General features: G+C 46.5%; 1 protein-coding gene across 1 annotated transcript in view; it reads left to right on the top strand.

The window, feature by feature from the left end:
• The window catches only part of nyap2a (neuronal tyrosine-phosphorylated phosphoinositide-3-kinase adaptor 2a), a 153,044-nt gene that overhangs the window by 70,964 nt on the left and 56,216 nt on the right, over nucleotides 1-25,864 (top strand). Inside the window, exon 2 of the mRNA XM_078201955.1 lies at nucleotides 10,032-10,292. Coding sequence (XP_078058081.1) covers nucleotides 10,032-10,292 — 261 coding nt within the window. The remainder of the gene's footprint in view (nucleotides 1-10,031; nucleotides 10,293-25,864) is intronic.

The following is a 25,864-nucleotide window of genomic DNA, read 5'->3' as shown; positions in this document are numbered from 1 at the left end:
ATGGCTGTAACCCATTATTACTGAAGATTTGCTAATACTGCTGGGTTAGGGAGTGGGCTCGTGAGATATTTTCACCAGCAGTCCACAGGGACTTGACAGTATGGTCAATATGCAACCAATAACGCTTGATGGGCTGAATGGCCTCCTTCTGCATTGAAGGGATTCTATGATTCCATGATTCTATGAATATTGAACAGTGGTGGGAGGAACAGAGGGAAGTAGGCCATTTGGCCCATCAAGTCTGCTCCACCATTCAATGAGATCATGACTGATCTGATCTAATCCTCAACTCCACTTTCCCGCCTTATCCCCATAACCCTTACGATTAAAAATCTATCTCAATCTTGGGGCATACCAAATAACTCAGCCTCTACGGCTACCTGCAGTAAAGAATTCCACAGATTCTTTAGATACAGGTCAGTCCGTTTGCTCACAACAGTAGCTGACACCCCCTGGGTCTACCTCTATCTTCAGTGGTTGGCCATTTACTAACAACACTACTGACACAGTGGCTACTTTGCCCCTTCCACAGTATTTAATGGCAGAATATTTCATCCTCCTGCTGAACAATCCACCATACTACGCTGGGGCTGGATTATTTACTCTGTTTATACTGGGCTGGCCCTGCTTGCTTCAGACATTTGTGTCTTAAATGACCCATTTTCCTGCACCCCGAACACTCTGCACCTCTAAATCTACACACTTGTGGGAGTGGCTTCCCGACATCAAAAACACTCTGTGTTACCCCCAGGCTGCTTAAACCTTCAGTATTTAATGATTCCTCGCGCACCTGCATTCAATTCATTGCTTGAGCTTGATCCCATGTCCTCGTTTCTGGCTCCAATGACTAACAGTTTCCTGTCCTAACTGGTGGCTCTCGATGCTTTGCTCGCTTTGTAACTCCTGGGTATCCTTCTTGGCACTCTATATCACTGTCGCCACTTCCAGTGCCATCTTAAAAGTCTATTCAGACTCAACTAACAGTTTCCTGCATTACTTCCACCACATACCAATCAATCTCTTAACATGTCATTTAAAGCTGACCTGAAGTTGCAATGCTCTGCAATCTGCTTTTGCCTTGCTACAAAGGCTACAATAGTCTACCCTAGGGCCACCCCCGTTGAGTCAAAATTATTACTGTTCAGTGTTACTGAGGCTTTAGGTTGGCAATGCCCCTTTGCTAGCTCAACGAGCTCTGCAAACGTCTTCATGTCGGGAGCATCCAGGGACATTAAACTTCAGATCAAATTACATGTATGGGTCCTACATGCGGTAAGTAAAATGACTTTCTCCTTATCCTCCCCTTCTATTCCAATGGCCCTGAAAAAATACTCCAACCATTCCACATACTGTACCCAGTTCTCAGTGGTCACGTCAAGGGCTTCTCGCTTTTCAAAGGGAGGCATACCTGGTACCTCTGTTTCAGGCTTGGATCAGCCTGTTCTCTTTGAATTCCTCGCTGCAAACAGAGTCGCTCTGATTTACCTTGTCGCCAATGTAGTAATTGGAAGGATTGGCAACCACCAGTTAGTATATAACAAACTATAATGGTTTATTTACAAAAAGATAATATTAGAGCACTTTCATGATGCGAACACTTCCAGCTCTGGCTGCAAAAGCCCACGTTCTGCACAGAGGTCCCTGCGCTCGTTCCCCATTCAGTGACCAGGCCACATGACCCTTCCAGAGTACGCCCCTTAAAGGGGCCAGCTACTACACCCATCTTATCCCAACTTTCTGTCTTCTATTAGTTAGCCAATTCTCTATCCATGCTAATATACTGTTCCCAGCACCACTGGCGCTTAGTTTATTAAGTAACCTTTTGTGTGGTACCTTATTGAATGTTTTTTTGGAAAACCACATGAAGATTAAAATCACCTAGGATTAAAGTACTGCCTTTTTTTAACATGCCCTCATGATCCCCTGATCTATTCTCCATCTTACAGTATAGCTACTGTTAGGGGGCCAATTGATAATGACCACCAATGTCTTCTTCCCCTTGTTACTTTTTACCGCCACCCATATGGATACTACATCTTCTGATCCAAGTTCATTTATGGTATTGTACTTATTCCATCCCGTACTAACAAAGCTACCCCACCACCCTTTCCTTCCTGCCTGTCCTTGCGAAAAGTGACATACCCCTGAATATTTAGTTCTCAGCTTTGATCTCCTTGTAACCACAATTCTAATGGCTATAAGATCACATTTCCACTCCATCTGATGAAGGAGCAGTGCTCCAAAAGGTTATGGTATTTGCTACCAAATAAACCTGTTGAACTTTAACCTGGTGTTGTGAGACTTCTTACTGTGTTCACCCCAGTCCAACGCCAGCATCTCCACATTATAAGATCATACCCATGTGTTATTAATTCATTTAATTTTGTGGACTACATGCTTTAAAATAAAGAGCCTTTAATTTTCCTTTTTTTTACCATCTTTCCTTTTTGACCCCGATTGTTGCTGTTTTTTTTAGTGTTTGTACATTCTGTCCCTTCCTGCCACACTCTGGGCATCATTACCTAAGTAGCTGCCTTGTAATGCTGCCATATCCTTTTGCTTTGTAAGTCTATATATCCTCTCCAGAACGTTTCCTCCTCCATCCCCCCACCGCCCACTCCATTTAGTTTACAGTCTTCACTGCTTCCCTCGCTATGCAATTTGCAATAACACTGGTCCCAGCACGGTTCTTATATAGACCATCCCAACAGTACAGCCCCTAATTTCCCCACTACTGATGCCAGTGCTGTAGATTCAATGCTGTAGAACTGTAGATTCCAACAACAGATGTACATGCTGGCCCTTCTGGATCTATCCTTAACCCCAACCTATTTCCCTACATGGTGGGGAACTGGTGGAGTTGCTCCTGTGAATGGGAGCCACCCAGCACATGGCCAGAAAATCTGGGCAGTGCACTAAAGCCATCAGAAGCAGCAAGGGGGCTCGAGGGAGCAAAACTATCCTAAAGATAGGGTCAAGGCTCTCACTGAAGCCAAGAACCGGGCCTTCAACAAGTGTTTAATGATGTATCGCCAGAAATGCCCATATGACAGAGTACGGGAATGAGATAGAGAATCTGGTGAACTGGTGTGACAACAATAATCTCTCTCTCAATGTCAACAAAACGAAGGAGATTGTCATTGACTTCAGGGAGCATAAAGGAGAACATGTCCCTGTCTACATCAACGGGGATGAAGTAGAAAGGGTCGAGAGCTTCAAGTTTTTAGGTGTCCAGATCACCAACAATCTGTCCTGGTTCCCCCATGCTGACACTACAGTTAAGAAAGTCCACCAACGCCTCTACTTTCTCAGAAGACTAAGGAAATTTGGCATGACAGCTACGACTCTCATCAACGTTTATGGATGCACCATAGAAAGCATTCTTTCTGGTTGTATCACAGCTTGGTATGGCTCCTGCTCTGCCCAAGACTGCAAGGAACTACAAAACGTCATGAATGTAGCCCAATCCATCACGCAAACCAGCCTCCCATCCATTGACTCTGTCTACACTTCTGGCTGCCTCGACAAAGCAGCCAGCATAACTAAGGACCCCACGCACCCCAGACATTCTCTCTTCCACCTTCTTTCTTCGGGAAAAAGATACAAAAGTCTGAGGTCACATGCCAACCGACTCAAGAACAACTTTTCCCCTGTCGGACTTTTGAATGGACCTACCTCGCATTAAGTTGATCTTTCTCTACACCCTAGCTACGACTGTAACACTACATTCTGCACTCTCTCGTTTCCTTCTCTATGAATGGTATGTTTTGTCTGTATAGCGCGCAAGAAACAATACTTTTCACTGTATACTAATACATGTGACAATAATAAATCAAATCAAATATTGTGAATGTAAGCCTGCTTGTAACATTAAGAAAAATTAATTTTAAAACTTTATTGCGCTGAAAGTAAGTGCCAAGTTGAATACAGGAAGGAAAACAGCTAAAAGCCACAGCTCAGATCAACAGGATTTTTAGCTCCTGCTGCTTTCTGCAGATTACAGAATGACTGCATCCCACTTTCAAGAATCTACAACAGGAGGAATATTGAATCCACTCAAATGCCATCGTAAACCGATTAGTTATTAGTAACATGCTTAAGCATGGAGTGGGTGCGTAATGCTAATTTTGAAGTACACATTGGCATGAGCACCAAACAGGAGATCCCACTTTGTATTTATGCTGACTTCTTATCAACAGGCGGGAATGGCTCAGCCTTGGCCACTCCGCCAGCAGAAACACTGTGTAGAAGCAATCACATTGCTGTACAAGCAATCAGGAAAACTGTCACAAGGATTTCACCAGATTTTACTTTTTCCCACGTGCATTCATTTCCAACTATCGAGAAGAAAGTAGTTGTTTATTCTTGTCCAAGAAAATGCACAGCTAAACAATTTGAATTGATAGGAAAAAAATAATGAAAAGCACAGCTTAATATCCCAGGACAGCTTGTCTATGGTTGGCCAGCGAATCGTTTCAGCTGGTGCGTTAGCACCTCCTTGAAGCACCTTTCTGTGAAGTGATTGTGAGTCTTGTTCTTTTGCCTTTTACAGATAGATTCATAGAACCCTTACAGTGCAGAAGGAGGCCATATGGCCCATCGAGCCTGCACCGACTGACAAGAATCTCACCCAGGCCCTATCCCCGTAACACCATGTATTTACCCTGATAGACCCCCTGACACTAAGGGGCAATTTAGCATGGCCAATCCACCTAACCCGCACATCTTTGGACTGTGGGAGGAAACCAGAGCACCCGGAGGAAACCCACGCAGACTCGGGGAGAGCGTGCGGACTCCACACAGACAGTGACCCAAGCCGGGAATTGAACCTGGGTCCCTGGCACAGTGAAGCAGCAGTGCTAACCACTGTGTCCTTGCAAAGAAGGTGGTGAACTGCCTTCTGGAACCTCCATACTCCATATGATGCAGATACCCCCGCCCTGATAGATGATCATGATTTTCCGAGGCTAAAATGTGCTGGCCAAATCTTCAGCCTTTTTCATTAACAGGTGATCTTGAAGCCTATCCTGCAGTTCCAAATGCAGGTAGTGATGGAATGTATAATCTGGACTGGCAACCCAGTGCTGAGCAAGTGTTGTCTTGACACAGTTGCCTTTTTGTGATGACGTGTTAATAGGAGAGATCCCAGTAGCTCTGGCGGTTCAGCTGGACCCTCAGAGGTTCCTGTTCAAAGAGCAGGGAAGATGCCAGTTTCCTGGTCAACATTTCTCCTTCCATCTACAACACTTGGAGCTATCTGGTCATTTGTCCCATTGCTACTTTCAGGATCGTGTTGTATGGAAAATGGTTGCTTTGCAAGTGGATTTTGTTGTTAGGTTCCGAGCATCGCTGGCAAAGTCAGCATTTATTTGATTTGATTTATTATTGTCACATGTATTAGTATACAGTGAAAAGAATTGTTTCTTGTGAATTATACAGACAAAACATACTGTTCATAGAGTACATAGAGGAGAAGGAAAGGAGACAGTGCAGAATGTAGTGTTACAGTCAGAGCTACAGTGTAGAGAAATATCAACTTAATATAAGGTAGGTCCATACAAAAGTCTGATGGCAGCAGGGAAGAAGCTGTTCTTGAGTCGGTTGGTACGTGATCTCAGACTTTTGTATCTTTTTCCCGACAGAAGAAGGTGGAAGAGAGAATGTCCGGGGTGCGTGGGGTCCTTAATTATGCTGGCTGCTTTTCCCGAAGCAGCGGGATGTGTAGACAGAGTCAATTGACTAGAGGCTGGTTTGTGTGATGTCCCATATGTCCCATCCCTGATTGTCCTTGCAAAGAAGGTGGTGAACTGCCTTCTGGAACCTCCATACTCCATATGATGCAGATACCCCCGTAGTGTTGTGACAGAGACAGTTGCAGGAATTTGACCCAGTGACAATGAAGGAACGTTGATGTGTTTCAAATTCAGGATCGCGTGTGACTTCGAGGGTGACTTGCAGATGGTGCCGAAGGTGTTGTGCTTGGTGAGTTGGTGCAGTGCATCTTGTAGAGAGAGGGTACACACTGTAGCCACAGCGCACCAGTGATGGAAGGAGTACATGTTTAAGATGGTGGATGGGGTGCCAGGCAAGCTTTATCCTGGATGGTGTCCACTTCTTGAGTGTTAGAGCTGCACTCATCCAGGCAAATGGAGAGTATTCCATCAACGCAACACAACAGGGACAGCACTCCGAAAGTCATTTATTTAAAATGAAACACTAGCATGTCCTGAGGGATGTGATTGGGTTTTATATGCATATGACCCATGGTGATTGTGCAGAGATGAAATAATGTGTAAATACTGCATTTAGTCAGTTAAACTCTCCATCAGCAATGTTTCTGACATTGTTGAGGAAGAGACAGGTTAAATCTTTGATTTGATTAACTTTTCTCGTGTGATAATTCATGTCAACAGGTAGGACTTTAAATCTATTCATTTAATTAGCTCTTCGTGACATTACGTTGCATTTAGGAGAGTGGAGGTAGAAGGAGATCGCGGGAGGAAACTGCTCCTGTGTATCTCACACCTTTGACAGATATTATGACATGCAATAAATTTAGCGATTTTTAAAACATTAATGCCACTTGACGTTAATAATTCAACTCAAATTCTGCTCGACAACCTGCAACCATTTAAAAGCCGACAGTAACCGTCAGAGTGCACACTGCCAGGTTTGTGATTGATTTGGATGATGTACACTGTACCCCTGGAAATATGCCGTTTGTTTTCCATTTCCAATTGTCGCCCATTGAAACTGGAAAACGTGGTTTTTGACCATAAAGCTATGTCATTTGCATAGTCCATATTTTGGGGAGGCGATGGCCGAGTGGTATTATCGCTAGACCATTAATTCAGGAAACTCAGCTAATGTTCTGGGGACCCGGGTTCGATCCCACCACGGCCAATGGTGGAATTTGAATTCAATAAAAAAAAATCTGGATTTAAGAATCTACTGATGACCATGAAATAATTGTCAACTGTTGTCAAAACCCATCTGGCTCACTAATGTCCTTTAGAGAAGGAAATCTGCTGTCCTGACCTGGCCTGGCTTACATGTGACTCCAGAGCGACACAGCAACGTGTGTTGACTCTTAACTGCCCCCCAAAGGCAGCTAGGGATGGGCAATAAATGCTGGCCAGCCAACAACGCCCATGTCCCATGAATGATGTTGCCGGGACTTGAGAAGCTGAGTTACAGAGAGAGATTGAATAGGTTGGGACTTTATTCCCTGGAGCGTAGAAGATTATGGGGAGATTTGATAGAGGTGTATAAGATTTTGATGGGTATAGATAGAGTGAATGCAAGCAGGCTTTTTCCGCTGAGGCTAGGGGAGAAAAAAACCAGAGGGCATGGGTTAAGGGTGAAAGGAGAAAAGTATAAAGGGAATATTAGGGGGGGCTTCTTCACGCAGAGAGTGGTGGGAGTGTGGAATGAGCTGCCGGATAAAGTGGTAAATGCGGGATCACTTTTAACATTTAAGAAAAACTTGGACGGGTTCATGGATGAGAGGGGTGTGGAGGGATATGGTCCAAGAGCAGGTCAGTGGGACTAGGCAAAAAATGGTTCGGCACAGACAAGAAGGGCCAAAAGGCCTGTTTCTGAGCTGTAATTTTCTATGGTTCTATGAATAAAAAATATATTTTGTTCGAAGCTGATGAATAATCCTAGCTTGATACATGATGAAGGGTCTCACATTTGAGGCCAATTTCAGGAAGATGTGCTGCCTTCCTATCCCTGAATTTGGCCTTCAGGTTCTTTATGACTGGTGAGGCTTTACAACAGAGGCAAGAGGCAAGGTCAAAGACAATGTTAATCATACACCTATGAAATCAACCTCTGTTACATGACATTAATCTTTACGTGCCTGTTTACAGTTCAGAGCAAAACAACTTTTAAAAGAGGTCGTAGTTTGATCCATTTTAGCACAAGGAGAGTAATATATGCCTATCAAGTGATCAGTATGGCCAATTCTAAGTTCTTTAAATATTCTAATAGTTATGCTGGACATGCTTAGGCAGAGGCTATTTGGCAAATGGACGATAATTAGGTGATGAATTGCAGTCACACAGGGAGCACAAAGTAATAACACGCACTGCGGAACAGATAAACAGCACCGAATGCAAGATAATTTATCAGTCTCCTGTGGGTGCTTTACTTTTCTACACTCACACAAACATAATTTATTGCTGTTACATTCGGTCTTGAAGATATAACCTTAGAAAATGCTGTTGGCAATAGATTTGGAGTTAGATTTTCACCTTTACTGTCTCGGCGTTAAAAGTCACCTGGACGAAGCGTAGAGAGTAACGTCTGGTGGCGAGGATCACGTAACACATGGACCTCTCAGGTTGTCCTTGCTTTTGAATTGGATGGAAGGACAAGCACCAGATTCTGCAATCGGTGTGTAATCAGTCTAACTTGTTAAATGCATCTCCACATACATACAAACACGCACGTACACCGCACACCTAAATAATGGTCCAACTTTCAAGTTCCTTCTGTGAATTCCAGGCTTCACCCAATTGCAAAGAATCTTCATATGTTCACTCACCCCAATCGCTTGATCAAACTCCTGCCCAGTTTCAGCTGCCTCATTTCTTTACCTGTTATGCATTTACATTGATCCCTGGGTCTTCCATCTCTGATTGGCAGCTGTTTAATTTGTGATTTTGCTACCAAATAAACCTGTTGGACTTTAACCTGGTGTTGTTAAACTTCTTACTAATTTGTGATTGCACAGGAGCCAAATCACTTCCATCAGATTTGGTAAAAACTGGTTTTAAATTTATTTTATTAGTGTCACAAGTAGGCTTACATTAACACTGCAATGTAGTTACAGTGAAAATCCCCTAGTCGCCACACTCCAGCACCTGTTCGGGTACACTAAGGGAGAATTTAGCATGGCCAATGTGCCGAACCAGCATGTCTTTCGGACTGTGGGGGGAAAAAACCGGAGCACCCGGAGGAAACCCACGCAGACACGGGGAGAGCGTGCAGACTCCGCACAAACAGTGGCCCAAGCCGGGAATCGAACCCGGTCTCTGGTGCTGAGAGGCTGCAGTGCTAACCACTGTGCCACCCATAAATGCCACATTAATGCCACAGAGTTTGTGAATATGCTGTTTTATGACACAGTGCACTGCATGTTGGTGTACCAACAAACAAGCTCGGCAGCAGGATCATGGGGGTTTTCCCCCAAGTAGCAACATTCAAAATTCAAAGTACTGCGCACAAAGGATATAATTCACATGGTGATTAACTGTAATTCTCTCTTAAGCATCACCTCAAACACTGTTACAAGGCAGCACATTTTAGTTCATTCTCAGAATTAGGCAGCACGGTGGCACAGTGGTTAGCACTGCAGCTTCACAGTGCCAGGGACCTGGGTTCGATTCCGGGCTTAAGTCACTGTTTGTGCGGCATCTGCCCGTATCTGCGTGGGTTTCCTCTGGTTTCCTCCCACAGTCCGAAAGACGTGCTGGTTAGGTGCATTGGCCATGCTAAATTCTCCCTCAATGTACCCCAACAGGCACTGGAGTGTGGCGACTGGGGGATTTTCACAGTAACTTCATTGTAGTATTAATGTAAGCCTACTTGTGACGCTAATGAATACGCTTTCATAAAGGATTTGGGCATCTTTACCAAGGAAGATGAAAATACGTCTATGAACATCTCTAGTTGACAGAATTAGTTCGATAGAATAAATAAACCTTTCTCATTCCTATTTTGATTTCCTAATGTTCTGATATGATTGACACCCGTGTACCACCTGGTCTTGAAAAATATATCGGGATGTGGTAAGTAACAAAACAATTCTTCACAGAACAGGGAGGTGATGAAATTGCTTTCCATTGCAAAAGGTTGAAAGATTGGTTTAGGTTGGAGGGTCACAGTTTTTTTTTTAACTGGTCGGTGCAACATCGTGGGCCGAAGGGCCTGTTCTGCGCTGTAATGTTCTATGTTCTATGTTCTAGATTGGAATGAAAATTCACCTCCGGCATTGTAACCATCTCCTGTTGTTTTTCTCCCAGGTTAGGAGGAGAGGTTGGAAAAGGAAGTGAAGGCACTTGCATGGGAAAGCACTTTCGGATGGGATTCATGACACTGCCTGCGCCTCAAGACCGCCTGCCGCACCCTTGCGCCAGTGGCTTCTCCGTGAGGTCGCAGTCGCTTCATTCCGTGGGGGGTGGTGATGACGAAAGTCACGCCTGTGCGCGCAAACAGCCGCCTCCAAAACCCAAGCGAGATCCAAGCACAAAGCTGAGCATTTCGGCAGAGACCGTGAACTTTGGGTTTGCAGCAACATCGGGAACAGGAGGCATGCCGGTCGGAACAGGGTGGGCACCTGGAGCAGGAGGGGCACCAGAAGCAGCCGGGACATCAGGAACGGAAGGGACACAGGGATCAGGAGGAATACCAGCAACAGCTGGAATGGGAGGGACTGCAGTGGCAACTGGAACAGCACTGAAAGAGCATGACAAAAATGCAGGTGAGCAAACCATACGCTGCAGATTCTGAAAGTGTAATAGGTACAGTTTTGACTTTTTGTAAAACAGGAGATGGGGAACCAACAGCTCCCTAAAGTTTAAAAGTTTATTGATCAGTGTCACAAGTAGATTAACACCGCAATGAAGTTACTCTGAAAATCCACTCTCCACATTTTTCTCATTGATGTCAAAGAGGACATAAGACCATAAGACATAGGAACAGAATTAGGCCACTCGGCCCATCGAGTCTGCTCCGCCATTCAATCATGGCTGATATTTTTCTCACCACATTCTCCTGCCTTTTCCTCATAACCCCTGATCCCCTTATTAATCAAAAACCTATCTATCTCTGGTCTTAAAGACACACAATCACCTGGCTTCCACAGCCTTCTGCAGCAAATGTTAAACTTTCTGTTCTATAAGGTTAGCAACTGATAGGGAACAAAGGTGAGTAAATGGGGTTGAGATGCAAATTAGCCATGATCTAATTGAATGATGGAATAGGTTTGAGAGGCTAAATGGCACATGCTATTTCCTATGTTCCTTCCAGACTCTCTCTCGTGCTGGTGTCCTCTTTGACTGATTTCCTTCCTTATGCGACCAGCACACTGTCACCTGAGCCAATAGCACCACCCATCATGCTGGTTGCATCCAGGTACCACAAGAGGACCTACTGCATGTCGTCTCTTGTGTATTGGGTTCAATTTGATGATTGTTGCTGCCGGGTTAAACCCCAGAATTAAACCCCATCCAACAGCAGGTAGGTTTTTCCAGATAAAAGTTGACTCCAAAAGAAAGAAAACGTGAATTTAGGAACCATGCACCATTTGGGATAGCGTGGCGTGGTTCTTTTTTGTTTTCTGTTGTTATAGAAAGTAATGTGGGGACTGTTTAAAAAAAGGTCTTGAATTGTTACATTTCTTCACTCACACACTCTGCTACAAGACACATCAGCTTCTTGATTTGGCATCAACCTTGACTTACCCAAGAGGTTACCATTTCCACCCCTCAAAATAATGGAGAAGCATTTGGTCCTACGTGCAAGTCCATGACATCCAGTCTGCTTGTCCAGGGTGAGGTCTTGACACAGCCCCTGCTTTAGGCTATGATACAAGTAGCTATTGGGCAATGTGAATCAACTCAGGAATGTATGACACCTGGAACCGGCTGGTAGGAATGACCAACGCCACTAAATCACAGAAAGAATTTCCAGTGGATCAGAAATTGTAACACTCTTATCAAAAAAACCTCACATTGTAAAAAACTGTATTGCCCACTGCTGTAACCCAGAATAGCTATAGAACACAGACTCTTTAGATATACACCCATGCACATTTAATTGTGTGACTCTAGTATTTCACTTGATAGCCAGAGGAGGAAAATGGCCCTGGTTATTGAGACAGATACATTCCCCTTTCACCAGGACATCCTTACCAACTTGTGGAATGCCTTCTGTGGTCTGCTCACCTTACACCTCCTCTCAGATATGATGGGTGCCCCCAACATCATACCTCCTGCACACGCACATGCCCCTCCCTGGCGACCTCCTCCCAGGCCAGCATGGCCAGGTGGGAGAATCTCCCGCTCTCATCCTGAGGAAAGAGGACCTTCCATCTGCCCTGGACGTCCTGGAGGAGAATCCTCAGGGAGGCCTCATTGAACTGTGAAGGATTGGAATGTCTTGTACGTTTGATCGGCATTCTATTGTAGATGTTCAGCCCATACCTGGCCTGTGTTATAAGGTGTTGGGCCCAGTTTGGTGGGTCTTATTAAGATATTCGTATTTTAAGGTCATTCAATAGTAAATATTTATTAACTAGGAGAAGCTATATGCATAGATGCAGTAAAGGAAGCTTGTTTCTACACACGGCTCTGTCCACACTTCACTGAGCCCTTTAGGTACGGGTCATGTGTTCTCTTACGTCACTGTGTGGGTAGTACTATACTCAGTCTCCTGTTAACCCTTTAAGTGCCAGATCCTTATATTGCAGCCTGCAGTGAGTGAATGTCTGTGCGGATGCCATTTTAATATGGCGGCAGGACTTTTGACCTCATGGGGTTACAACAGGGCGGATTGATAACAACCGACCCTATCACGAGATTTGGCCAGTTCCTCGCTGATGCATAATTAATGAACTGAAAAGCGGAAAATCAGGCATGAAAATCCACCCTGCCACCTAACAGGAATCACAACAACTTTCCTGCCTACCCACCACACTTTATCTCCAGAATGGGAAATTCCACCTGGGTGATTGTCACTCTGTACTGTTGCTTGAATATAACTCTACAAGCTAGTTTCATTCATTCTTTCATGGGAATGTGGGTATCATAGGCAAGGCCAGCATTTGTTGCCCATCCCTAATTGCCCTGGTATTGAGTGGCTTGCTAGGCCATTTGAGAGGACATTTAATACCCAGCCACATTGCTGTCAGTCTGGAGTCACACATAGTCCAGGTAAGGAAGGCAGATTTCCTTCCCTAAAGGGGCATTAGGATCATAGAATCCTACAGTGCAGAAGGAAGCCATTCAGCCCATCGAATCTGCACCAACCACAATCCCATCCAGGTCCTATCCCCATAACCCCATGCATTTACCCTAGCTAGTCCCCCTAAAACTGGGGTCAATTTAGCATGGCCAATCCACCTAACCCGCACATTTTTGGACCAGTTAGTGAGCCATATGGTTTTTTTAAAACAATGAAGGATAGTTTCATGGCCACCGTAACGATAAGTTAGAATTTTCTGGTGATGGAAATAAAAATCAGTTGTTTTAAGTTTAAAATTGGTGCGGATCGTGCCTGGGGCAGTGACACTAATGGTTCCAAATGACAATCAATGTCATCAAAATCTTAAATACTGGGAAAAACCAACAGTGTAAAGGCAAAATAATTCATTTCCTCCTTTCTGGCTAATTGATTATTATTGAATTTTAGTAATTGAATTGTTGATTTCAGCCTTTATTCATTAGACTAAAGTATAATCAGCCGTAGCTGGATTCAATTTCGGCCTTGGGTAGCTATCTGTGTGGAATTTGAAATCCCGGTCCCCGTATCTGCGTGGGTTTCCTCTGGGTGCTCCGGTTTCATCCCGCAGTCCAAAGGGTCATACTATATTGCCCCTTAGTGTCCAAAGATGTGTAGGTTAGGTAGATTACCTATAGCAAATGCGCAGATTTACAGGGGCAGAGCAGAGAGGAGGGCTTGGCTGGGATGCTTTTTTGGAGAGTCGGTACAGATTCATAGAATCCCTGCAGTGCAGAAGGAGGCCATTCAACCCATTGATTCTAAACTGACAACAATCCCACCCAGGCCCTATCCTTGTAAACTCATGTAATTCCCCTGACACTAAGAGGCAATCTCATCAACCTGTTCGCCAAAATCTCAAGTATTTACCCCACTAATTCCCCCTAACCTACACACCTTGGGATTCTAAGGGGCAATTTAGCATGGCCAATCCACCTAACCTGCACATCTTTGGAGTATGGGAGGAAACTGGAGCACCCGGAGGAAACCCACGCAGACACGGGGACCGGGATTTCATGACCTCGCTCAGGCAAGGCTCGTAAAATGCCACCTGAGGTCAACGGAGAATTCCATTCTGTGAACCTCACCCACCCCAGATTTCCAGCCGTGGGGAATGTGCAAACCCTCATAGACAGTCACCTAAGCCGCGAATCGAACCCAGGTCCCTGGCGCTGTGAGGCAGCAGTGCTAACCACTCTGCCACCGTGCCGCCCCAATGGGCCAAATGGTCTTTTTCTACACTGTAGGGATTCTATGGTAGCTTCATAGGTTGACTTTCATCCATGCTTACTGAGAACCTCTTGTAGCTTTCCAGGCCCAGAGTCGGTCCGGAACATTCTTATTTTCTGTGCATCGAGTAGTCCTCACATTACCTTGTTCGTGGCAAATCAGAGGATGTGCTGTTTTAGGAGGAACAGGCAAAGAAATGGGTATTTTCCATTTCTGCAAAAACTTTGTTCTATTCTGACCGGTTTTCATACCTACTTGTAATACCCTTTTTCTAAATATGGCACAGCAAGTTACACCTGTCACACTGTTGGTGGGATGTTTGATTTCCATTCTGTGGGATGAGCCACCCAAGTATCCAACTAGTGTCTTGTTTCTTCAGAAGGAACTCTTTAAAATGCAGCTAATGAAAATACAACAAAACTTACTCCAACTTATAAATCAAAGAAAGGGTTTAATAAAGAAACTTCATTACTCCAAACTTGGAGCCTCGCCCTGGGCCAATCCAAGCTCCCCACAATTCTACATAGTTCCTTATTTATAGTAAATCAGCTGGTCAGCTGACCATTACATCACTCTGTAATTGGTTCCATGGCTTACTGGGTCAGCTGACCCTTACATCTTGTTCCCATTGGTCACATTACATCCAATACAAAGTTGTCACTGGTTACATTCTAACATGTCTGCCTTATTCAACCAGGAGCTTGAAACTCCAGAAAGGCAGGATGGGAATATGGCAGCAAGTCTACCCTTCATGTCCAGGGGTAGCTCCCCATCCACCCGAGGAAGTCCCATCCACAAAGCTCTAGGTACATCCTTTATGCAAATTATTAGCAGTTTCCCTGAAAGAGTAGTGGCCGGGATTGTCCAGCCCCCCCACCCCCGTCTTTCCGCCATCCCACCCCGCCCTTCCGTCAAATCCCCCCCCCCTCCCCCCCCCCGCCCCGCCCCGCCCCCCCGACCCTCCTGACTTCTTCTGTATTTTCCACTGGCGGAGGTGGATCGCCTTTGGCTACCAGTAGGACCTTCCGGGCTCGTCGAGGTTTGTAGTATTTTGTATGACTCGCCCACCCCACCACTGTGCAGCCTGCCACAGGGATTTGCCTTCCGCGGGACCAGAGGATCACACCAACGGGAAGGGCCGGAAAATCCCACCCAATGGGTGGAATTTTCCCATCCCGCCCACTACGATTCCCATGGCGGGCAGGGCACGGGCCATGCAGAGGTCCGTTGATCTTGGTTGGGATTTTCCAACCTTGGGGCAAGCACGGCCGGAAAATCCCACTCGATGTGCAATCCTAGTCCATATGAGAGTAAATGTGGCAGATATAGAAATTGCGAGGTCTGGAAAGGACCTCAAGATTAGTATGATAAATCAGTGTCATTGGGATTTGTGGGATGAAACATTTTTAATGATTGAGACAAATATTTCCATCTGGGCCATAAAATAGCACTGATATATTTCCAATTGCCTCCATCACTCGCTATAATGTAGTTTTCATAGAAACCATGCAGTGAGGGGCAGTGCACTGACAACAATCCCACCCAGACTTATCCCTGTAACCCCACATATTTACCCCACTAATCCCTCTAACCTACGCATCCCGGGACACTAAGCGGCAATTTAGCATGGCCAATGTACCTAACCTGCACCTTTTTGGACTGTGGGAGGAAACTGGAGCACCCAGAGGAAACCCACGCAGACACGGGAAGAACGTGCAAACTCCGCACAGACAGTGACCCAAGGCCGGGAATGGAACCCGGATCCCTGGAGCTGTGAGGCAGCAGTGTTAGCCACTGTGCCACCGTGCCAACTGAAGCTGCAGATTACTTTGATGCCCTCAGTCCAGCCTTGCCCATTCATCTACTCAAAAATGAATACTGCTCTGCAAATGTCTAAAAGATTGTTATACTTCGAGTATTCCTTCTGTTGCATTGAATGGTCAGCACTGTGGCAGGCAGCTGGGATTACTAGAAACTGTTATAAATTGTTGCATGGGCAGTAATGGATTTGTAATTGAATAATATGAAATGCTAAAATGGCTTCCCTGCTGCCCCGGCGATTTTATGCGCATTCCAGGAAACTCCCAGACTTTTCTCGTCTTCACTGCTGATTTAGTTGAAATCGGCCTGGCTGGTGTTATAATTAATCCCCGTGCTCCTGATCCCAGTGGCTGATCTCTGCCAGCTGTGAGTTTGTGCGGATATCAGATGGATGTGGGAATGGGGGCAGTTGTGACATTACCTATGACCAAATAACATGTCAATGCTCACGCGTGAGTGGATGTTGATTTGAGTGAGAGCAGAAATTCCTCCTAAGCAGCTTAAATACTATTGAGGAAGAGTGAATTATCTTTAAGAGGCAGCGTGCCGTTTTAAGATCAGGAGATAATGTGGAAGATGTGCTGGTTGGGTGCATTGGCCATGCTAAATTCTCCCTCAGTGTACCTGAACAGGCGCCAGAGAGTGGCGACGTGGGGATTCTCACTGTAACTTCATTGCTGTGTTAATGTAAGCCTACTTGTGACACTAATACATAAACTTAAATAAACTTAAACTTAAACAATCAAAATGGCTTAGGGTGAATGAGTTGCATCATAGTTCGAAACATTATTCGCTGCATGTGATTTAACAATACATGGGACAGATCAAATTTGATTTGATTTATTATTGTCACATGTTTTGGGATAGAGTGAAAACTATTGTTTCTTGCACGCTATACAGACAAAGCATACCGTTCATAGAGAAGGAAAGGAGAGGGTGCAGAATATAGTGTTACAGTCATAGCTAGGGTGTAGAGAAAGATCCACTTAATATAAGTATTCAAAAGTCTGATGGCAGCAGGGAAGAAACTGCTGAGTCGGTTGGTACATGATCTCAGACCACAAGATCATAAGGTGTAGGAGCAGAGTTAGGCCATTCGGCCCATCGAGTCTGCTCCGCCATTCAATCATGGCTGATACGATTCCCATCCCCATTCTCCTGCCTTCCCCCCGTAACCCTTGATCCTCTTATTAATCAAGAATCTATCTATCTCTGTCTTAAAGACACTCAATGACCTGGCCTCCACAGCCTTCTGTGGCAAAGAGTTCCACAGATTCGCCACCCTCTGGCTGAAGAAATTCCTCGTCATCTCAGGTGACTTTTGTATCTTTACCCCGACGGAAGAAGGTCAAGTCCACAATCTCAATTTGTTTAGCAAAGTCATCAGGTCTTATCCTCAAAACTATGGACATAATTTTCCAGGCCCTCCGCCATGGCGTATTTTCCAGTGGTGGAGGTGGTTCGCCATTGGCCGACGGTAGAATCTTCCAGTCCCACTGATGCCTACAGCGTTTTGTGTAGCTCACTTGTCCCACCGCCGGGGAACCCGCTGTGGGGATCACCTTCAGTGGGACTGGAAGATTCCACTGGCGGGAAGGGCCTGAAGAACCCCCCCCTCCGTGAATGGTGTCTATTACAAAATCGAGATTTGGTGAACAACAGAACTGTCTCCATCAGGGGAGGATGAAAAGACGGATTAAGAAGATGATTTTGTCATGTTGCATCACGCTGATATACATTTATCAAACATGATCAGGTGGAAATTAACATCAAAGTGTTGTTACAATCTGTCGTAACCTAATCAGCACCCCAGTGTAGGAAATAGGGTTTTCCAGCCCCGCCATGGTGTGTCAGCCCCAGGCGGATGTGGCGAGCCATTCCAATTGCTGTTCACTTCAGCGGGACTATATTATCCTTCCGGGTGGGAGGGAGCATAAAATCCTGACCAAATTAAAGGAGAAATTTAACCAAACATAATTGCAGGACCTTATTCCAGCGTTTTCCTTCTGATTCCCACCCAGAAGGCAGCCAGACTGTCAGGCCGACCAACTGCTACGTGGGTAAGCCAGTGGTAGAATGTCGTAGTTGGGGAACATTTAGGATGGGCCCCAGCAACCAGGAAAGATTGGGTGTTGACTGGAGGGGGCGGAATCAGACTGACCATGAGAAGGGAGGGGGCACCAAGAGAGATTGCAACTTGGGGGTGAAGAGGTCCAGTCAACCGTGGCAGGAGGGTTGCTTGGGGGAACCAGGGAGAAGCAGCTCCTTCTCCTCCTGGCCCTCGAGCCATGCTCCAACAAGTACCACCTGCTGGATCTAGCGGTTCCTGCACCCTTCAAGCTGCCAGGTGTCCTGAGTCCTGGGAATACACGCAATAAAGTTAAATTGCTGCCAAGGTATCACGACAGACCCGTTTCTTCATTCCAGGTTACTCTGACATCCCAGTGAAGTGTTTAAAACTGAAGTAGGTGCATGGTGGGTTTGATTCATGGTTAAATATTTGCCAACTTAACTCCCCAGACCCTCTTCCGTCTGTCATAGAAGCCTTACAGTGCAGAAGGAGGCCATTCAGCCCATCTGCACCAACCCTCCAACAGAGTATCTCACCCAGGCCCACCCCGAACCCCATCCCTGTAACCCCACGTAATTATCTCATTAATCCCCCTAACCTACATATCTTGGGACACTATGGGACAATTTCGCATGGCCAGTCCACCTAACCTGCACATCTTTAGACTGTGGGAGAAAACCGGAGCTCGCAGAGGAAACCCACGAAGACATGGGGAAAATGTGCAAACTCCACACAGACAGGAGACACAAGGCCGGAATTGAACCCGGGTTCCTGGTGCTGTGAGGCAGCAGTGGTAACCACTGTGCCACCCATCATGGGGGAATTAAAATGACCCCAATTCCAAACTGATAAAAGGGAGGAAGTAACTTCGAGTGGATATGTTAAAAATTCCCAAGCCAGTTGCAGAATCAGCAGGCTTTGTCACATCCTCGTTCATCAGGCTAAGTACAACTCACAAGTGCCATCACTATTCATCAGGTAACATTCTTACTCTGCAGGTATACATACACCATGACATCTTCCCTGTCTAAACGCGGCATTTAAAGATATCTTCCAGCAGTTTTTCTATTAACCCCAATCAGAAATATTTTGAGCTGCTGTGGGCGACACGGTGGCACAGTGGTTAGCACTGCTGCCTCACAATGCCAGGGACCTGGGTTCGATTCCCGGCTTGGGTCACTGTCTGTGTGGAGTCTGCACGTTCTCCCTGTGTCTACATGGGTTTCCTCCGGGTGCTCCAGTTTCCTCCAAAAAAGAGTGCTGGTTAGGTGCATTGGCCATGCTAAAATTCTCCCTCGGTGTACCCGAACAGGAGTGTGGTGAGTAGGGGATTTTCACAGTAATTTCATTGAAGTGTTAATGTAAGCCTACTCCTGACACTAATAAACTTAAATTCTGCACAACTATCCATTCAAACAATACCAAATTCTGTGGTCAGCATGTGTAATAGGAGTGAGAAAATCCACAGCAACCTCATACTGGTTCATAGAATCCTTACAGTGCAGAAGGAGGCCATTTGGCCCATCGAGTCTGCACTGACCACAATCCCACCCAGGCTCTATTTACTAACCCCCCATTTTTACCCTGCTAATCCCCCTGACACTAGGGTCAATTTAGCATGGCCAATCAACCTAACCCACACATCTTTGGACTGTGGTGGGGGGAAACCAGAGCACCCGGAGGAAACCCACGCAGACACAAGGAGAATGTGCAAACTTCACACAGACAGTGACCTGAGGCTGGAATTGAAGCTGGGTCCCTGGCGCTGTGAGGCAGCAATGCTAACCACTGTGCCACCGTGCCGCTGGTGATATGGTAATACTAATGAACGCCTTCAATTTGCTTATTCTAAGGGATGTATGGGGGTTTGATCAGGTTAGTGTCACCCTCATGGTGATCAAAGGGGATGTTTTAGATTCTGTGACTTCACAATAAGCATTGTCAGCTTTCATTGCTTAAATTATAGCAGACATATTTTTAAATCAGCCTTTGCCTTATTCTGGGAGGGACTCTGATTCTTCTCAAGACATTCTGACTTTGAAATCTATACGACAGCACCAAGTGCGATTGATCTGGAGAAAATCAATGGCTGATTCACAGAGAGAGCTTCTAAAAGTGGAAACAATCTAAGTAATAGCATCTGCACAAAGGTAATGGAGACAGCCAATAATGACCCAATAAGACAAAGGCATGCTTTCCAGCTGCATCACTCAATTTCACTACGCTGGGGGTGATTTAGAACCCGCACACTCCGTCTGCGGGAATGGCAGCACGCACTCCAAATCTGGAGAGCCCCATTCACGCCAGCGAGTTTCAGAGTTCCAATCTTACCAGGCCCCTCGCCGGCGGAGTGGCGTGATACATGCCGCGGGACCCCAGGAAGCTCATTTTAATATATTAGCATGTCATTAGTGAGCACTCTCTCCAGGACATTCCCCCGCCCCTCACCGGATATTCAGCAGCTGCCAGAATGCCATAATGCCGGGGCCATTCACAATAGGTTCACCTGGATATGAAACTGCCCTGGGGGTCTCCCTGGGGGTGTAAAGTCGAGTATAGCCCCTGGGGTAGAGGGGCATGGCCAGGCAGTGTCCTGGCACTGCCCCTTGGTACAAGTTTGCTCTGCCAGGTTATCACCATGCCCATGCCAACTTGGCAGTACCAGTGCTGGCAGTGCCAACCTGACAGTGTCAACCAGTGTCAGGGGGCTAGCCCCTTTGGGAGCTTCATGGGGGATGGGGGGTGGATTCATTCAGATTTGGTTGTGGGCCGGGAACGGATGGAGGAGCAGAGGCTGCCGGTGATGGCCATTGTGGGGGTAGGTGGGTGCCGGCTCCAACTGTGGGGGGGCGGGGGGAAGGGGCCAATAATCGGGGGGAAGATGCCGATGATCGGGGTGGGGGGTGGGGGGGAGAAAGAAGTGCCAACGCCAATCAGCAGTGGGGGAGGGAGCCCCTGAGACCTCCATGGGGGGCTGGGGGGGCGGGGGGGAGGAATTTATTCCTGTTATAATCAGGGTACCCTTTAACCATGGTGCCTGAATTCAATGCAGCCTCGTTTTGCCAGCGTATTTAGGCCATGCCCTCCTGCATGACGGTGTGAAACATCCCCTTGATTTTTTCTATGCAGACTGCGGTAAGATCTGGAGGGAAAACTAACGTGTTTCTCTGGAGAGGAAAACACCATCTTTCCCGCTGGAAACAGCACTCTGCCATTTTTTGCTAAAATTTCTCTCTGTGTTGGAAATGGGAAAATTCTTAAATGCTTTGACATAATCAACGAGACACATTCACCTCCAGGAGAAATGATTCCCCACTCTTGGTTTTATTGAAATTGCTGTTTAAAAATGTCAGTTCTAATCTGTCAGACGCACATCCCAACAATGCTGGAAAAGCCTCCTCATGATTGTTCATATTGTGCATTTAATATACTTGGGTGTTCCACAAAGGCAACACACAATGAGAGATGTCAGTTAGCAAAGATCTACACTTAGATTCAAGTGTGCATCAAAACAGCAGCTTAGGCATTAGAGCAGATCATTGTCTCATCCATTTATGTGACTTTTGCTTTGCTATTTTTGCCACAGGTATTATTTCATCTATTTATAATAAGTGAAATCCTTTTCAAAAGCACTGAAGCAGCGACAGTGTGTGAGGCTCACATGACGTCCTGAACTCTGTCTCTTTCTGTTCAATGACGATGGGCGGGATTTTCCGGCCACTCACCCGAAAACCGGAAAATCCTGCCAAAGTCAACAGGCCTTTCCATGATTCGCACCCCCTTCCACCCACTACGATTCCCATGTGAGCGGAACGGGAAAATCCCCCCTGATACTTCCAATAAGATTCTGAAAACAAGTCCGTCAATTAATTTTAAACGTATAGTTTTTCTATGTTTCTATTAGGTAGGTCTAGAAGGTAGGGACGTGTTTGGCACAACTTGTGGGCCGAAGGGCCTGTTTGTGCTGTAGTTTTTCTATGTTTCTATATGTTGACAAACAAATGGGAGGCTTATGTTTCGGCAGCAAGTATGAGGAACTCCTTCATGGTTTTATATCACGTGGCTGTGAGATTATAAGCCTTTATTTCATGTCCCATGCTTACCTGTGGGAGTTAATTACAGACACAGGAGCAGCTGATACAGGCACTATGTAAAATCAGTGAAACCCATACAAATTATCTGAATATGAAATTTTGTGGCCACACTTCTCCCAAAGAAATTCTGAGTGTTACATTCGCGGGAAAACTGGAGTAATTCACACTGTTTTCTTTCAGTGGGAGTTCAGACTAGAATCTCCCACACTCTGTACACTGCAGAAGCCAGTGTGAATATCATTAAATTTCAGGGGGCGGGGCCAATTCACACTGGAGAGGCTGAAACCAGCAGGCCTCTGCGCAGTGGCCCCGCACTGTCAGCCTCCCGTTTGTGGCCAGCTCAATCGCTGGCCAGGCCGGGACCCCCACAGTACTGCACCCCTAACCCTCCTCCCCATGGCCTGGTTGCGGACCAGCCCCCCAACCAACCCGCCCCCCCCGGACCACCCCAATCTCCATCCCCCCTCCCCCACAAACAGTTACTAGGCAGAACCCCACTCGGCAGATCCCATCCCCCCCAGCAGACTCCCCCGTTCCCCGGCAGACCTCCCCACCGCCCCCGCCCATCCCGATCGCTGGCCTCCCTCCAGCCCCACCTCCCTGCCGATTTCTGGCACGGAGCCGACCACACTGGAAATCCGGGGCTGGGAGACGTTAGTGGGAACACTTGCGGGGACCCTGCACATCGCCCCATGTGCGATTCTCCCAGCATGTTGTGCTAAAAAACCAGCATAGCGAGATGGGAGAATCGCCCCGTTATCTATTTACTACACTTTGGAAACCAGCTGAGTGAACTACTTTCATCATCATTGCACAGCAGGATAAAAGACACCAACAGGCCTTATCTGTTGCTAATGCCAGCTACGTATTTTTTTCCCTCCTGTACCTCATCATAGTGACGATAGGCAGCCTCTAAAGGCAGATTCTCAGCCACTTTTCCAATGTTCTGTGAAAAGCTGATCCTGCAGAGAATCCGCAGCCTGTATGGGCGGCTCAATGGCACAGTGGTTAGCACTGCTGCCTCACAGCGCCAGGGACCCGGGTTCAATTCCGACCTCGGGTAACTGTCTGTGTGGAGTTTGCACATTCTCCCCGTGCCTGCGTGAGTTTCCTCCGGCTGCTCTAGTTTCCTCCCACACTCCAAAGATGTGCGGGTTAGGTGGATTGGCCATGCTAAATTGACCCAAGTGTCGGGGGGATTAGCAGGGTAAATATGTAGGGTTACGGGGATAGGGACAGGCTTGGATTGTTGTTGGTGCAGGCTCGATGGGCCGAATGGCCTTCTTCTGCACTATAGGGATTCTATGGTCCCTGCTGCAAATACCACAATCACGTTTGATTGAGAACAGAACATGTATGTGTTTTCTGTGAGACAGTTTTATGATGAGGGGACAACACTGCAGATGCCAGAACTCTGAAAGAAAAACACCCATTGCTTAATGGGTGGAATTTACTGGCCACAGCAAGAGGCCTGTCCACCTGCTGAAAAACAGATGGCCACCTCATTCCACAACCATTGTCTGGAGGCCGCAATAGGAGCCTGTATTTCCCAATCAGGCACTTCCCTGCCATTAACAGGCTTCCTGGCTCCAGTGAGAGGAACTCCCCTCCAGAACTCCAAGTGCAGAGCAGATGCATCAACCCATCTCAAGAGCTGCCAGCCAATCAGGCTGGAAGCTTCCCAGTCCTGGCAGCACCACCAGGAGCAATGGCCATTACTGCAGCATGGCCTACACCATGGATTGACAATGGAGTTGTAGGAAACAGGTGAGTCTGGCCCCGACAAGGGCTGCAAGGAGAGGGTTCAATTTAAAAGTCAGGTGATCCTGCGATGACTTTAACAAGGCCCACGATGTGGACCTCTTAAAACACGAGCTCCCTGATTAAGGCAGTAATGCCTCGTCCAATCAGGGAGACCTGCCTCTGTATATAATGTGGAGTCATGATGTGGAGATGCCGGTGTTGGACTGAGGTGGGCACAGTAAGAAGTCTCACAACACCAGGTTAAAGTCCAACAGATTTATTTGGAATCATCAGGTGAATGAAGGAGCAGCGCTCCAAAAGCTTGTGATTCCAAATAAACCTGTTGGACTTTAACCTGGTGTTGTGAGACTTCTGACTACAATGTGGAGTGTCAGGGTTACTGGCACTCCAGGTTTATACACTGTACGAGGAAGTACCTGTCTGAGTGTTGCTATGTAAATACATCTGAATTTGGTGAAGGGACCCCAGCCTGGGAGGAGGAGTTATTTCAGGTCCTTTACTCTGAGTTTCTCTGTTCCTGTCAGTGCTGCTGAATGGTCTCAGTTGGCCTCCAGGTGGAAAGCCCGTTTTGAAGCCTTCTCACCCTGGACGACGCTGTGGAGAGTCAGGAAGGTGGACTGGTTCTCCACCCTGCATCCTCATGCCCAATCAGACGGCTCACCCACTGCCGAACCTGCCTCCAGGGCGGGTATTAAATTCCACCCAGTGTTTCAGATCGATGACCTTTCAGCAATATTGTGAAGAGTTAGAAACGTGATAGGTTTAGGGTGGGAACAAAGATGAAAGGTATTAAGAGGGTGTTTATCAGGAGGATGTTTCCACTTGTGGCAGAGCCTACAGGGGGGGGGGGGCGTTTAAAAATAAAAGACAGAGATTAGAATTTATTTTCTCTCAGGATTGTCGTTAGTATGTGGAATTCGCTTCCTTAGAAAGCAGTGGAAGCTTCAAGGCACAGTTAGACAGATTTGTGACAGACAAGGGAGTCAAGGGTTATGGAGGGCAGGTACAAAAAGAGAGTTGAGACAATACCAAGATCAGCCATGGCATGTCAGAACAGACTCGAAGGGCCGAATAGCCGACTCCTGCTCCTGAGTCCTATGTTCGTATGTTCCTAAAAGAAAGATCTGTAATAGGGTCAATTATAACGGTGTGATATGCTAATGAGACACAGCATACATCATCACAGGAAGTGATGCAATGACTCTCACTTGTCGCCCTCATTGCAAGATGAAGTCTGTAAGTTGTTTCTCGATATGTTTAATGGTTTCCTCACCCTCAGTGAACTCTGTAAACATTCTGTGTTAGCACCACAAGAGCAAAGATATTACCTGGTTGCAAAGAGTGAAAGAACAAGCAATTCTCTGCCGGAAGTGAGTTTGGGGGGGGGAGGGGGGCGGGAAGGAGAGAGAGCCCCTGATACTGCTTTGGTGGTGTGGGGTGTGGGTGGGTGGTAAACCCCCAATGCTGCTGTGATAACAGTGAGGATGGGGCGGGGGGGATGGGGTGCGTGGTCCACCATGCCCATGAAGGGTGGGGAGAAGTGTATTGCCAGCGTAATTTTTGAAGGACAAATATATAGTGGAGAACAAACTTGCCAGCTCTGTCAGGCCCCACCCTGCCAATGTGGCACACTGCGTATCAGGAAATCTGGACAGGAGTTTTACCGTCCTGCCCACCACGGGAATTGGAGCGGGTGAGGGACAGACAATGGAAAGGTCCATGGACCTCGGGCGGTTTTTTATGGTTTCAGGATGAGCGAGGCCATAAAATTCCGTCCCTGGTCTGAAAACTCGGCTGTCCACCTAGCGAGGTACATGCAGGTTTTCGGTCAGAGTCTGACACTGTCTGTATATTCACATGTTTGTTCTCCACCATT

This window comes from Mustelus asterias, chromosome 3 (genome assembly GCF_964213995.1).
Source record: "Mustelus asterias chromosome 3, sMusAst1.hap1.1, whole genome shotgun sequence".
Classification (NCBI taxonomy): domain Eukaryota; kingdom Metazoa; phylum Chordata; class Chondrichthyes; order Carcharhiniformes; family Triakidae; genus Mustelus; species Mustelus asterias.
This window is presented reverse-complemented; position numbering and strand designations above follow the sequence as displayed.